The sequence below is a fragment of the Zeus faber genome, assembly GCF_960531495.2.
Source record: "Zeus faber genome assembly, chromosome: 18".
In the NCBI taxonomy this organism is placed as follows: domain Eukaryota; kingdom Metazoa; phylum Chordata; class Actinopteri; order Zeiformes; family Zeidae; genus Zeus; species Zeus faber.
Genome location: NC_137210.1, coordinates 13769474 through 13785178, shown reverse-complemented (window position 1 = coordinate 13785178; position 15705 = coordinate 13769474). Strand labels below are relative to the sequence as shown.

Sequence of the window (15705 nt, the reverse complement as noted above, 5' to 3'; positions counted from 1 at the left end):
TATATATATATATATATATATATATATATATATATATATAAATAAAACAAATGGGAAAAGCATGTTCAGTATGAGAGGGAGGATATGTATGCGTGTGTGAAGCTTGAGATAACCGTGGTTCAATACATCACCGTTACAAGCGTGCGTCTGGATGTTTGAAAGTGATGTCACATTTTTGAGCCCTGTATAATTTGTTCATCGTCCGTAGTTTAGGATTGTTTCTACTGTATATACTGGTACTCCATGATTTTGATAGCCACAAGGGCAAGTGTATTTTCATATTTTCCATTTCTAGCTGATCTGGTTTTGTATTTTATTTGGTGTCTGTTCCCTGAATTGCTGGACCCTTTTTTGTCCACAAGGGGGAATAAAGTGGCGAGCGTTTTTCTTATGTTCTGGCGTTGAATCAGTCACTGGATCTAGAAGTCATCATAGGAGGCCACGATAGGTCCATGTAGTGGGGAGGGGGGGAAACAACTCTGACTCATCTGTATGTACATTCAAAATTTTATTCATGAGAATCACGAGTGTAGAAAGCGTTGTCTCGGTCTAAGCAAATGGTTATTTTTGCCAAACAAGGACAAAAGTCATTGAATCAATGAGGGGAAAAGCAATATATATATATTTTTTTTACAATTTGCCTCCAGATACCCAGTCGAAGTATCCACAAAAAATGATAAACATTCGTGTGTGTGTGTGTGTGTAGGTGATGAGTGGTCTATCTGTAATTGCACAATATGCATGTCACATTCATGTTTGAGGCGGTACGGACACATCAGGGAGGAGGGAAAACACAGATGTGAGATATGAACTTCCAGCCACACTTGAGAGGAGTCGTCAAATCGACGTCACGAGCGGTGTTCAGCCTCTGCTTTAAGAGCAGGCCGCCTGAGACTTCTTCACGGGGGACTTGACAACAAATAGGCAAGCAAGGGATATCCACCACTGAACAGACACTGTACATGTATAAACAAGATATATAGAAAAATAGAATGTACGTGAGATATGCTGAAAGGAATGTGTGTTTTGTGACGGAATGAGTGCAAGAGGGGGTGGAGGACACGAGAGACGTTGTAATCTGCTCGCTAAATCCCCGAATCTCCTTATTCAACTCTCACGCTGACTCCGGAGAGAGATGCTGGGCAGTGCAGCTGCCGAGCTGAGAAGAGGGGTGGGTGGAGGAGAAGGTGACAAACTTAGAAACGGATGCTGAGAACGGGCGTGGCAGATAGAAATCCTACCGATCGGAAAATATCAGAGGCGATGGGGCTCATCGGAGCGCTGAGTCTGGAACGACGATGGCAAGGAATGAAAATGCAAACTATACATCGACCTCCATCCGGATCAAATGTGAAAGAATATGAGGGACTGGCAAAAAAGGGGATAAACACAAGGGCCGTAATATTGAACCTTCTAAGAAAGGAACTCGGAGTGCATAGAACGCAAACAGTAGCACAGTCGACTTCCATTCGGATACTATTACACTTTAGAATATATTACATATAGATAGAGCGTTCTGCCCATGCAGCTGACAGAGTGAGGCATGGTGATGAACGTGAAGAGCAAAAGTTCATTTTAAAGCATGTCTGTGTGACAACAAAGCAGATACTCTTTCTTCTTCATATCACAAGATCACAAAAAAAGACTAGAAATATACAATCCTGCTAAAACATTGTGTGGGAGGGCCATTCCCACAGGTGAAGCTGAGGACCTCAAAACAGGCTCTACTTAATCTCATCAATATTGCCATGCACTACATATACTTACAGTTAATCTCTGTCGTAATACATCACACACAAAATGAAAATAACCCAAAAAATAATATACTTTTCAAATTTTACATATTGTGATGATATTTTTTCAGTTGTTTTTTTTTGTTTTTTTTCCCCCCATCTTTGTTTTTGAAAAACAAACCTGAAACGCTTGGGCTTTAATCCTGCGGCGAGGCACTCGGAGAGCCCTTCCTCCCTTCGCCAGCTCTAAAGAGCTGTTATGTCACCCAGCAAAGCACAGCTGTTGTGGAGGGTTGGGGGAACGTGGAGGAAACGGGGGTCAGGAGTGTGTGTCTGTGTGTGTGTGTGTGTGTATGTGTGAGGAGGTTGGCGACGAGGGAGCGAGGAGGAGGTAAAATGTCTGGGTTTGTCATTGAGTGCTTTACCATCGTGACGCTGTGCGCACAGGCCTGCGAGGGTTTAAAACCCCGATAGATCACTTGATATAAATAGAGGGGATGCACGACGCTGCCTCGTCCGTACAAACACCACGACCGTCGCACTGTGATTCAGCTAAATGTGCAGGTGAAAAGGGCTACCGTTGTCCTGACTAATAAATGGATGTTCACTTTACGACGGACCGGGGATCGCCAGGTCTCCAGGTTCCGCGTCAGTTCGACGCCGTTTTCCTTTCGCCCACGTCCCTCCACGAGCATTGAACCGCGCAAAGCCCGTAACCGGCCACCGAACGGGATTAAAAGTCAATCTGTGCAAGAATTATTTACACTAACCCATTTAACATTATCGACAACTAAAGGGGTTAAGGTGCGGGCGTGGGAACCGGGATGGAACGGGGAACTGAGTGAAACACTGGGGGGGGGGGGGCGTTGTGAGGAAGAGAGCCCGGAGAGGGAGAAGCTCCTTAGTTCTGCATCTGCTCAAAGAACTTGTAGGTGGGGTTCTCGTAGCCGTTCTGCTGCATCTTGGTCAGGTGGCGCTCCTCCGGCGTCACCGCCGCGTCCACCTGGCGACGCAAAGGAACCAAGGCAAATGTGAAATTATGATCGTGGAACATTTAGAGCTGTGACGGCGGCGGGGGACACCGATTCGGCTTCACGCCGCCGCCGCCGAGGAGGCTCCTTTTACCTCAATGACTCCGTGGTGGATGGAGGTGTACTGTTTCTTCCTCAGCATCACCAAGGTGATGACGATGACCGTCGCTATGACAACCCCGCCGACCATCAGCCCGATGATGGCGCCCTTGTTGGAGCCCACGTCTTCGGCGAAGAAGACCTGTCAATTGAGTCCCGCAGCCCGTTTAATCAGAGCACGGAAGCAAGGTGTGTGTTTTAAAGCTTCCATTACAAAAATGGCTGGTTACTGGTTAACCCTTAATTACCAGTTTCTGGTGATGAACTTCATAACCAGCGCTCTGTCTCTCCTCAGTCTCCGTCAGGATCTTGGGCATCTCCTCCGGCTTTAGGGCAGAGACTGGACATACGAGCACACACAAAAACACACCGGTATACTTGCATGCAGTGTGACCACATTAGACATAATAAATAATTAGAGAAGTGCACACCCAACCACCCCCACCCCACACACACACACACACACACACACACACACACACACACACACACACACACACACACACACACACACACACACGTATACCTGGTCGTGTGGGAAGGCCTCGGTCTGGAATTGGACGTGCGTCAACAGGCTCCACTGCACCAGAAGACATGGGCGTCCGAAAGTCAATATTACATAATAATCTACTCTCTATCTTTTCTATCTCCCTAACCAATTACAGATGATTGCAGCCTCTACATAATGCAAAAAAATTGTGTGTGTGTGTGTGTGTGTGTGTGTGTGTGTGTGTGCGTGTGTGCGTGTGCGTGTGCGGGGCACCGTGGTTCTCCGTGTTGGGCTGGTTGAAGCTCTCGGGGTGGATGAAGCCCAGTCTGTCCAGGCCGGGGTCCATGGGGGCGGAGCTGAACGGCTGGTCGGGCATCAGAACGTCCTGGCCGTAACTGACCCTGCCGTCCACCTGGAAGCGAAGGGGAAAAGTGTCATTCTCTCCTGGCATCGCACATCGCTGATAACCCCTCCGAAAAATGTCGACCTGTTGATTTACGGGCACACGCTTAAATGAATGAGTCCTCGAATTTGTGCGGGGATAAATCAATCAAATCAATATATGTTTGAATAAACTTCTGAATTGTTTCTCCACTCTTGCAGAGTCTCATTTTGCAGCAAAACTCATCTATGTACACATGCTTTAAAGGGGACCTGTTATGCTTTTGCTTATTTTCGATCATATATACACTATTCACAAAAAGTTAGGAATATTCGGCTTTCGGGTGAAATTTCCGGATGAAGATAAAATGCACTATAACCTTTACAGGTGAACTTAATTTGACCTTCTCTAAACTTTTGAATGCACATGTCCAACTGTTCAATGCTTCAGTACTTTTTGCACAACTTGCTGTTCTCTAACAAGGAGCTGAACAGCAACATTCACAACAGGTGTTTGATCCATGAATCGACCAATACATTTCCTGGTTCAGTTAGAATTGGTATTTAAACAGTCCTCTACATCATGCAGTTCACGTTTTGACATCATGAGACCAAGACGACACCTAACAATTGATCAACAGTACCTCGCCATTGTGAGGCTTCAAACAGGATGTTCTCAGAGGGAAGTGGCCACTGAGCTTAGAGTGTCACAGAGTGTCATCAGCAGGTTGCAACAGAGATACAGAGACTAGAAGAGTCACAGAAAGGCATAGAAGTGGACGTCCTTTGGCCACATCCCACACTGATGAGCGCTTCATTGTGAACAGTGTCCTGCGGAACCGGATGACGATGCCACTCAACTCCAGGCACATTTAAGGGTCACGTCAGACCATTCAAAACCGTTTCAATCAGCGTGGTCTGCATGCTAGACGACCTGCAAGGGTACCTGACCACACCACCAGGCACAGGCATCATCGTCTTGCATGGGCTGGACGAGGGACCAATGGGCCTCAGTGCTGTTCTCTGATAAAAGTCGATTCACGTTGAGCAGAAATGATGGCCGCCAACGATGTTGGAGACGTCAAGGAGAGCGCTATGCATGAGCCACTGTTGTCACCAGACGAGCCTTTGGTGGTGGTGGTGTTACAGTGTGGGCAGGTGTGTCTAGTCAATACAGAACTGCCCTACACTTTGTGAATGGTACAGTGACAAGCCCATACTACTACTAGTCATTGTGCCCCTGCATGAACAACACAGGCCTCATTTCATCTTCATGGACGACAATGCTCCAGCTCATCGAGGTGGCATCATTAGGGAACGGCTGCTGGAGACTGGGGCACCTCAAATGGAGTGACCTGCACTTTCTCCAGACCTGAATCCCATAGAAAACCTATGGGATCAGCTGAGTCACCCTGTAGAGGCTCGTAACTCTGTACCCCAGAACCTCAATGACCTGAGGGCCGTCCTTCAAGAGGAGTGGGGGGCCAGGCCTCAGCAGACAATAAGTCGACTTGTGAACAGCATGAGATGTCGTTGTCAAGCTGTAATTGATGCTCAAGGGCACATGACAAGTTATTGAGACATTGACATTTTTTGTTGGGGTAAACCCACCACTGTTGTTGGCTTTTGTTTCAATAAATTGTTTGAGATGAGGAAATCCCTATTGCCTGCTTCTACTTAAATGCCCTACTTTCATGATATAATATCACTGTAGCGTGAACTTTTTTCATTTTCCATAAATGTCGAAAGCCAAATATCCCTAACTTTTTGTTAGTGTATAATGTTACAATGTGGGACGTTCATATTTGAGCGTCAAATAATGAGGTAAACTAATGGTTTTTAACATTTTTTTTCTACTCTCGGCACGAGCTGACGTCAGCTCCTCACAGATTTATTTTTGGTCGTCTGCGAAAGTGGGTATGAACTTTTCAATGAGGCCTTGCAGATCTAACATGAGTGAAGATTCGGCATTTGGATTGCTTATGTCTCGCCTCAAATTTGTTCAGAAACAGATTTTGGTGGACTGATGAGGTGAAATCAGTGAAAGTTTACAGAGTAAATAAAACTGAGCCCGGAGTTAAGCTGAGTCCCCATTGGTTCACATAACCCGGAACTTATGCTCAAGCCCCATTGGCTCAGAACTAGGGGCCCATTTTGGAACAGTTCAGATTTAGAGGCATGTCACAATGGCTTGAATGCATAATCTGAGCGGTATTTTCAGCAAAGAAAATTCCAAAACATTGTTTTTGGGACCTCAGAGACCTATATTAACATGTGTACTGTAAAAAGGAACAAAATAGGTCTAAGTGTATGCGTAACAAGCTGTAAGCTTGTAAGTATTAGGTTACCTTGTGGAGGAGGAATGGTGCTATTTATATATACAAGTGTGTGAGTGCAGTTTGTATGAGAGAGAGAGAGAGAGAGAGAGAGAGAGAGAGAGAGAGAGAGAGAGAGAGAGAGAGAGAGAGAGAGAGAGAGAGAGAGAGAGAGAGAGAGCCCGTGTTGAGCGGGTGCGACTCACCCGGCCGTCGCTCTGCAGGGAGGAGACCTGCTGATACAGCTCGGCCAGAACCCTCTGCATCAGAACAGCTGGGGGAGGCGAGAGGATGGAGAGAGTGGGAGATGAAGATATTTTTTTGGTTGGAGAAAAGGGAAACAACGTAAGCACCGCGACACCCTGGAGAGCTTGGAGCTTTGCAGGGTTTAATTGCTGTCGGAAGAAAGGTCCGGAGGTAAAGCAGACACTTTGAATTCAATAATATTCCGACTTGGACATAAGGATACTGATCTTTCTCTGTTTATTCATGTGCAGGAAAATGTAATATTACTATAGCTTCCCAGACTTATTTTTTGGCTATCTGCATATATTTGACAATTAAATTTTATCTTAACTTAAAATTTTGCGTCACTTTTTTAAAATCAATTTTCTTTTTCCTAATGGTCTACAGTGTAACACACCAATCCTGACCGAAAAAATACCTAGAATATGTTAATGTCCCTGGCGGAATAAACTGTTTCTGATTCTGATTTCTGATACTCGTGCTTTTATTTTGTGACAAGGCAGGAGGAGCGAAACGATCGGTCTGAAGCCGTCACACTTACAGACTTGATCTTGGATCTCGTCGGCCACAGCGGGCACCTTGTAGAGCAGCCCCAGGGACTGGTTCATCCTCTCGTCGATCACGCGCATGTGGGTCAGAACCTGGGAGGGCAGGGGCCCACGCATTACAGTCGAACCAATCAAATAAAAATAGGGAAACATTTGACTTAACACCGAAGGCAGGCGGTGTGGAGTTGAGGATACCTGGGGCCGGATCTGCGCAGCCTTCTTGGGGTCGACGGCGCGGACGTGGTCGTAATGTTTGATGGTGTGCTGCCTGTCCTTCTGCTCCGCACGGACGTACTTTTTCAGGAGACTCAACACCTGACGCGGCTGAAAAGGGAGCGTGACATGACGTGGAAGTGACAAGTGTGATGATGGGTGAGGCTGGGTCAATTACTGACTACACCTTGACTTTGACACTGGTTCCTAACACAATTTAACACCAAGATAAAGGGCATTTGTTGTTTAAAATGTACAAAAAGAAAAAAGATTGTGTTTCACAAAAAAATTGGGAATATTTTTTCTCTTGACTGAGGAAACTGCGGAATATTAATACATGATCTAAGATAAAAAACATTTTTTTGTTTTGTTTGGAGGAACGCGCGGAGAATTTGGAGGATCGGCACAAATTGGCGGAGAGGAGACGTCGCACTCATCGTGTGGCCCCTATACTGATTGTGTGGCCCCCCTAGTGGTTGTGGACCCTAAACAACGGCATAGAGTGCTTATGCTACGGGCGCCGAAGATAAACAACTTAAGTAAGTAAAGTCAAATTTGGCACGGTTAACAGTGATGCAACACAGTGGATAACCTAAAAACATCTCATTTGGATACCCCTCCCCGTAATATGTGTATGTTAAACATGTGTGTGAGTCTGAGCGTGTGTTTACCCGTGGAGGGTTGGCCTGCAGGGCGCTGACGTAGTTCTCCAGCGCGAGGCGGCGCCGGCTGTTGAGCAGCGCCTCCACCCGGGCCATGTGTGTCTCCACCAGCTGCTGCCTCTCCCCGGCGGCCTCCTGCTCCAGAGCCTCCACCTTCTCCTGGAAGTGCTGCAACCAAACCACAAACGCAAAACCTCAGCCTGAAAAGCCTGCACTCAACAAGCAACATAGACACATAAGCATGGATGTTTATTATGCCTAGGGCTGGGTGACGTATCGAAATTATATCGATGTTAGTCTGTTCTCAATGCCTCTAGCTGCTTGGTCATAATATCTCGTCGTAATTACTAGTAATTGTTTCCCGAATATTATTTAATATGTAAACATCTTATTAAGGCACCGATAGTCATCCCAAAAATATTGTGTGCACTACCTGTATTACAGCTTTCTTGTCAGCACGAGGAAGACTCTGGGACTGTCTCTCAACCTCCTCCCACTCCTTCATCACCTAGATAGACGATACATAGGTGGAGAAACTAAATAGAGTGGTCGGCCGCCTTTGACAAGGGCGGTGCAGTTTGCTTTTAAACGTCTGCAATACATACGAGAGACATTAATTTTGACATTTTTCTAAGATAGGAGGACCTTGGACCCCTGTTCTTCTGTTTTTATACAGTATGTACGAAATGAATGACACAAACTTTCGCAAAATATGATGAGGAACCAGCACGAGATATACGGGGTCACAAGACACAGGGAATAAAAAGCCGGTCGGTGGAGACCTGAGACATCCTGTCGCGGTGCTTGGCCTCCAGACTCTCCTTGGCCTTCTGGAAGTCAGTGTGCTCGGTGTCGTCGCCTGGAGACTCCAGGTAGCGGTCCACGGCATCGGGAGGACTGGGCGCCATGGTGGGCACTGCGGGAGGGCGAGGGTGGAGGAACGAAAGGGGGCGATAGGCAGTGAAGAGAGAGAGAGAGAGAAGAAAGAAGGGGAAGTATATCGTTCACCTGTACTTTGGAGTCTGTGCCGCTACGACTGCAATTAAGTTACAGAGCGTAACGTAACTACGTCCAAACTTTAATACATGCTCAGGACACACACGGAAAGGTCATCAGTGTGAGTGGAAAAACAGTAAGAAGATTATACACGCGGCACAGGGGGTTATACAAAAAATGGTTCAAACTACAACACACAAACACTTATAAAGAACATAGAGGTTATCAGAGGACAGAAAGTGGTGAGAGTCTGTGTGCTTGTGTGTGTGTGTGTGTGTTGGGTAGTCTCCATGTTTTTGTTTTATGTTGGCGGTTGGAGATAAGATGAAAAGTGCTTAGTCAGGATCAGGGCTGGCGCTGCATCATCCTCTCCCGCTGAGAAGAGTTGTGCTTAACTGGTTGGGAAGTGGCAGAAAGGAGGGAAACGGGCAAAGCTGGCAAACGGAGCAAACTCAATGACCCGGGTGAACCTTTTGCTGTAAACACACACCCTCGCACTACTCGCATGCAATGTGTTTCAGACATTTCTCTGGGGGCGGGGGCAGAGGCGCGCGTGGTGTGCGGTGGGGGGACTCCAGGAAAGTTTGGTTCAGGCTATTGTTAAAGTACAGCGGCGGCTTGCAGCTACAGAGCGTTACACAAGCACAGCAGACGCACACAGAAGACACGGTTCCGTTCCTAAACGAACCACCTCGCCCACACACAGAGAGAGGTCTGCCGGTGTCACCGAGTTGGTTCGTACGTCGGGGAGAGAGCCTGTTCATCATCTAACGTGCGAGCGAGAGTGTTGTGGCTTCTTCCCACTGTGGAGGCTGGCTCGATCCACTCGACTGTTGTTTATTGCTGGTTTCCCGCTGCTGAAGTGTTTTGTCGGCGCCTTTCAAGCCGTCTCCCCTTATTAAGGTCTAAGTGGCTTGAAGGTGCGGCTCTTAAATTAGAAGTCCACTTCGCAAGCTTTCTAGTGAATTTAAATCACGCATTCAGAAGTGTTTTTTTTTTCCTGTTCTGTCATTGAGTTTTCGAACCCGTGTCTCAAATGCAAAGAAAGCTTGACATACGGTATCTTCAAAATCGAAATTCGATTTCTATCCCGACACCCCTATCAGAGATCCCTGTGGTTAAGAGCCATCAAACACTGGGGAAAAGGGAGGAGGTGATCGAGGCAGAGAGATAGTGTGAGGAAGAGATATGGAGACAAAAAGACAATAGCCAGGCCCCGGCAGAAGGAGCTGGATCGCGGTCGGGACGGACAAGGGCTCGGGTGCCATCCCCCCTGACCCCGCCAGGGACCGCAGACTTACGCGACCTGCTACACACAGCCAGGCAGTATTCCTCCGAGTCAAAGTTATTCCTGTTGCCCCCACAACCCCCAAACAAGAAGGGGGCACAGCGGCCCTTCTCTGGCATGAAGTACCAACGCTTCAGCATGGCGTGGCAAGGGCCTGACACGGCACGAGCCCAACATACTGCTGGGATACACACAGACACGCAGCAAAAAAAAAAAAAAAAACACAAATATAAATAAAGTAAAGAATGATTGAATCTCTGCATATGTAATACAGACACAAGTTGGGGATGAAAAGTCAGTTCATCAAACGACCAGCTCTTCACGTCCATCCAGCGTTCTGTGGCTTCTCACCTCGAACGACTTCCTCCACAGATTCGGTGGTGGTGGTGGTTGTCGTCGTCAGGGCGACGGTAGCGCCGCGCTCGTCGCTGTCCCGTTCGTCGGTGACATCATCGTCATCGTCGTCCTCCTCGTCCTCATCACCATCGCCGTTCTCGTCCCTGTCCAAGGCCTCCTCCTCCTCCTCTTCGTCTTCGTCCTCGTCGTCCTCGGTGGTGGCCGGCTCGGTGTCACAGGGATGGGACATACTGTGTGCGGAAGAACAGGGCGGTCAGCACGTCTGCTCGCACACTGTTTCGGCGGGTCCACCGTTAACGCGCGCACGCGAGTCAGCGAGGATACCTGTTGTCGGAGTACTCGGTCTCGCCTCCGCCCCACCACACATCAGACTCCTCCCCTTCTAGCTCCACACTGTCTGCCTCCCGCTCCGCCTCCGTGGGACAGCACACAAACTCCACCCCTCGGAAACGATCGATACCGCACGGCAACAGCATCCCGTAGTCATGGAGATTCATGGAGCGGTCGCCGCAAGACTGGGGAGAAAAGAAAAAAAAGGAGCCTGAGACACCGGCTCATTCCAGTCTGCAGCTTTAAAGATGTAAATATACGACAGGTAAACCTGGGAGCAGCTGTCTCTAAAGGGCTGAGGATGACAATATGCGATACGAATAAACGGAGATAAGAGATCACTGAAAAGTCAACAGAACGAGCTGTCACCTGAACTACATCGCCTGTCAAACATCAGATGATATAGATTATAGATTATAACATCAGAGTATAAACCAACCACATCAATGTGGCCGGAGCCACGTGACCAGAACTGACCTACATCATATCCAGAGATCTTATCCGGAGAGCCGCAAAGCTGTCGCATGTCTTACCTCCTTGGCGACAGTGTGCCAGTGCAGATGGCTCTCACACTGGTCCATGCGCTCCTGGTGCAGGAACTTGCACTTGTCGGGAACGAGGAGGGCGTCGCTCACAAATTCTCCGACTGCCAACGAAACACACAGCTACGCGTCAAGGCGTACGATCTCTACTAGACTCCATATGCTCCATATAGCACGATGTATCAAAATCACATCGGAAGAGCTCACCCAGGCATCGGTATGGCACCACGATGTGCGTGTGGCTGTGGCACAGCTTGCGACCCTTCTTGCACCAGTGCTGGATGCTGACGGGCTGGTTGGCCTCCACCACATTAGTAATCTGCAGCTCTGGATACACCTGGGAAAAAAAATAAAAATAAATTTAAAAAAAGGGTAAGAAGGCATGTGTGTCACCAAAACACCTCCAGTCCATGTTTCCATCACATCTTAGCGGTGACTTCCCTCCTGCACTCATCTTCCAGTTTTCTACCTTGACTTCTGACTTCTTCTCTATTTATCGCAACTCATCATGTTCAGTTGTTTCTCTCTCTCTCCCTCTCTCTCTCCCTCTCCCTCTCCCTCTCTCAAACAAACACACACACACACACACACACACACACACACACACACACACACACACACACACACACACACACACACACACACACACACACACACACACACACACACACACACACACACACACTTACCTCTTGACAGTACTGCAGGATGCCTTCCTTGGTGCCAAAACAGCTCTTGGTGCCAGATGGGTCCGACTCCCACTTGCCAGTCTGCACATTGACGTGCATGTTGAGCTTCCCGCAGAACATGGCCACCTGTGGCTCCGCGAGGAGACCCACGGAGTCATCGGCAGGAACCTGAAGAGGGGCAAGGTCGCAGAGGTGGTGGTGGTGGGGGGATTCAAGTAAAATATTATAGATAGTTAACCTCACACACACACACACACACAAGTATTCACATGTGTTCACATCTGTATGCAGGGTTAGGATTTGTACAGCATACTACATGGGTTAGAAGTCTCTGCTCGTTTTCATATTGAGCCGCTCCACATTTAGGTTATAATTGTAAGCAAATGAAACACCGCACTGCAGAGCCAGAGCAGCACCAGTAGCTGCTTCCAGCCCACGGGGCACACAACTTGGCCAGAACAGCTGCCTCCCTTTATCGGCCCCAATGCCTTACCGATTCAATTTAATCTTATTCCAATCACATGTCTGGACTCGAGAGAACCAAACAGCATGACTGTACACGACGTAGTGGTGTACAAATAAGCAAATGAGAACGGGAACCAAAACATGTTTTCCAATAACCTTAATGACCAACAGGAAACACTGGCCGCAAAGCGTGCGTCCGGTTAGTTTTGGGGGGGGGAACAATGTCAGGAAGTCTCAACGGAGGCGTGCCTCGATGCTGCAGGCCAGAAAATAGGCGGTCAGCCCTCTGCTGAGTTCCTAGTGGGGAAAAGTAACTCATTTAAAAAGGTACTGTAATACTAGGAGTGCACAGAAACTTATTTTTCTTTTTTGGACAGACATACTGAGTAATAACGCTTGGTTATTTGCCTAAAGACAACCAAAAAGCCAGATATAACATGAAACCAAAAACGAGTTCCAAAATCAAAACATGGAAGGGGAACCCAATGCAACGACAACATGTAATGTTCATATCAAAGCCGTGGCGCGGTAGAGATGTGTTTGGTATGTAGGCATCCATAATTGATGCACCTACATCAAAACATCAATAAAAGCATTACATTTCACTGCATATATGTATGGAAGTATGTATATGTATGTGACAAATAAAAAATCTTGAATCTTGAATCTTGAATCTTGAAAAGCAGAAAGGCCAAACGACAACTTTAAGCATCACAAAAAAAAAGGGGTTTGGATACATGTTTAACTCATCACACACCGTTGTTAAGACTCCACCAGGTCCCTGAGGCCAAGGGACATGCTTCACATATCCATAAATCAGATATCATATTGGTAAATAGGTCTTGTGGCTATTAATAAAATGTCAAGATTGACTTGAGTAGTGGCTTCGTACACGCTGCACAGAGAGGGTATAAATCATGCTACCGCTGCTGGACTCATATCAAGGCGTACGCATTTATCAGAGTCAAATTCAACACCGCATTTTAAACTCTAATAAGACTCTAATTCAATTAAGAAGATACGTTTTGGGTTTTTTTTAGTAGTAGTGTTTAGTAGTGTACCCCCTCTTCACTTTTCAGCTGAGTACCCCCTTCACTGGCATTGGGTAAAAAAAGGAAAATGTACATAAGGTATGTACTGTGTGTGTTTTTTTTACATTATATATAACTTGTAATTTTTTACATAATTTCTTTATATATTATTTTAATTTTCGGAGTACCACCTGCAGTACCCCAACGTACCCCCAAAGGGGCACGAGTACTCCCGTTCGAAAAAAACACTGAACTACATGACTGTATTCACTGTTATGACAATTTCCTTGGAGCCAAGTGGTCAGGGAAAGTGATTTGGTCCTACAATCAATGTAACCATTCCTATTTCATTTATGTTTTACACAGAACGCCAGATGGCAGAGGAGACAAAACACACGAATCGAAAACTACCCGCTGCGATCCAAAAACACGGTGGTGAAACCCTGACACGGAGCAAAGTTTTGGCACGGTTATGTGCCTCTTGCGTAACTGGGGAAAACAAAGCGGTTTAGGATCCTCCTCTTAATTATACATTTTTTTTTATATATATTAGAGGAATCAACACCGCAACAGCCGCCATTGCTCCTGAACGCCGGTCCCTTTAAACCCCCTCACCGTCCCCGTTTGCAGGCGGCGTGTAACAGCGGATTCCTGTGCTGGCCGTGGAGCTGAGGCGGAGGCGCCATCTTGCTGGTGTCACGCCAACACCTCCGCTCCGCTAAACACCCACCATCACTGCAGCTCCACATCTGACACAACCGCGACCAACGACGAAGCATTTGAGCTTAAAAACACAACGACAACACAAACAAACCAAATGGGACAATCCGCAGATGTGACCGCCGCGCGCAAACTGAAAGCGGAGTGGAGTGCCCTGGCGTTGTTGACATGTTTTAATGAACTATGTTCTGTTTATTTTAGTTCATTTTCAAGGAAGTTAATTGTCATTGTTAATTTTTAGGTTGATTGCATATTGTCTTTTTTTTTTTTTTTTTTTTTAATCTGGTTTGTTTATTGTTATTACTTTATTGTGATTGCCTACTGGATTTTTATGTGAGTTGCAGTAAACACCGCAATTTCCCTCTGAGGATGAATACAGTGTTTGTCTGTCTGTCTGTCTGTCTGTCTGTCTGTCTATCTATATGTCTGTCTATATCTGTCTGTCTGTCTGTATATCTATATATATATATATATATATATATATATATATATATATATATATATATATATATGTATATATATATATGTCTGTATATCTATATATATATATATATATATCTGTCTGTCTGTATATCTATCTATATCTGTCTGTCTGTCTGTGTGTATATCTATCTATATCTGTCTGTCTGTCTGTGTGTATATCTATCTATCTATCTATATATATATCTGTCTGTCTGTATATCTATCTATATATATATATATATATATATATATCTGTCTGTATATCTATCTATCCATCTATCTGTCTATCTGTCTGTCTGTCTGTCTGTCTGTCTAGTTATCTATCTGTCTATCTAATTATCTGTCTGTCTGTCTGTCTGTCTGTCTGTCTGTCTGTCTGTCTGTCTGTCTGTCTGTCTGTCTATCTATCTATCTATCTATCTATCTATCTGTCTTTTTAGTTATCTATCTGTCTATCTAATTATCTCTCTGTCTGTCTGTCTGTCTGTCTGTCTGTCTGTCTATCTATCTATCTATCTATCTATCTATCTATCTATCTATATCTGTCTGTCTGTCTGTCTGTCTAGTTATCTATCTGTCTATCTAATTATCTGTCTGTCTGTCTATCTATCTATCTATCTATCTATCTATCTATCTATCTGTCTGTTTAGTTATCTATCTGTCTATCTAATTATCTCTCTGTCTGTCTGTCTGTCTGTCTGTCTGTCTGTCTGATCTGTCTGTCTATGTATCTGTCTGTCGGCGCTGTAGAAATGAAGGAGTATCAACCATCCAGGCCTCCTGGTTGAACTAACGGTGCAGAACACTTCCAGTCAATGTCACGGTCTAGCAAATGTTCCTTCCGTATATACATTTTTTTAATAGTCGGTCCAGGCAAAAGAGGATTTCTAACTTAAAGGGGGGTCGTAAAAACCTATCCCGGTGGAAACAAAAAGTTCCCGACGTGGAAGTGCCAGGTTGTCAATCACTGACATCCAACGGCTGGCCCTGCGAACATGTCCCACCTCCAGCCCGGGCGTTATCTGCTCCCGGCACGCAGTAATTGACGCCAAATAAAGGCCCGGGTGTGGGGATTGTAGCTTAAATAACACGGTCACACCGCAGGCC

At 46.2% G+C, this 15705-nt stretch overlaps 1 protein-coding gene across 3 annotated transcripts in view; it reads right to left on the bottom strand.

The window, feature by feature from the left end:
- Positions 1-495: 495 nt before the first annotated feature.
- LOC307244074 (amyloid-beta A4 protein-like) overlaps positions 496-15705 on the bottom strand; it is a 15639-nt gene continuing 429 nt past the window's right edge. Inside the window, exons 2-18 of one of the 3 annotated variants that reach the window (XM_080019089.1) lie at positions 11921-12088; positions 11439-11568; positions 11223-11335; positions 10684-10874; positions 10354-10589; positions 10016-10183; positions 8501-8634; positions 8152-8226; positions 7728-7886; positions 7039-7167; positions 6837-6936; positions 6256-6323; positions 3627-3765; positions 3390-3443; positions 3112-3203; positions 2859-3005; positions 496-2736 (exon numbers count right to left, since the gene is read on the bottom strand). In XM_080019089.1, coding sequence (XP_079875215.1) covers positions 2635-2736; positions 2859-3005; positions 3112-3203; positions 3390-3443; positions 3627-3765; positions 6256-6323; positions 6837-6936; positions 7039-7167; positions 7728-7886; positions 8152-8226; positions 8501-8634; positions 10016-10183; positions 10354-10589; positions 10684-10874; positions 11223-11335; positions 11439-11568; positions 11921-12088 — 2205 coding nt within the window. In that variant the 3' untranslated portion in view covers positions 496-2634. The remainder of the gene's footprint in view (positions 2737-2858; positions 3006-3111; positions 3204-3389; positions 3444-3626; positions 3766-6255; positions 6324-6836; positions 6937-7038; positions 7168-7727; positions 7887-8151; positions 8227-8500; positions 8635-10015; positions 10184-10353; positions 10590-10683; positions 10875-11222; positions 11336-11438; positions 11569-11920; positions 12089-15705) is intronic. The other 2 variants (XM_080019090.1, XM_080019091.1) reach the window with 2 other exon arrangements.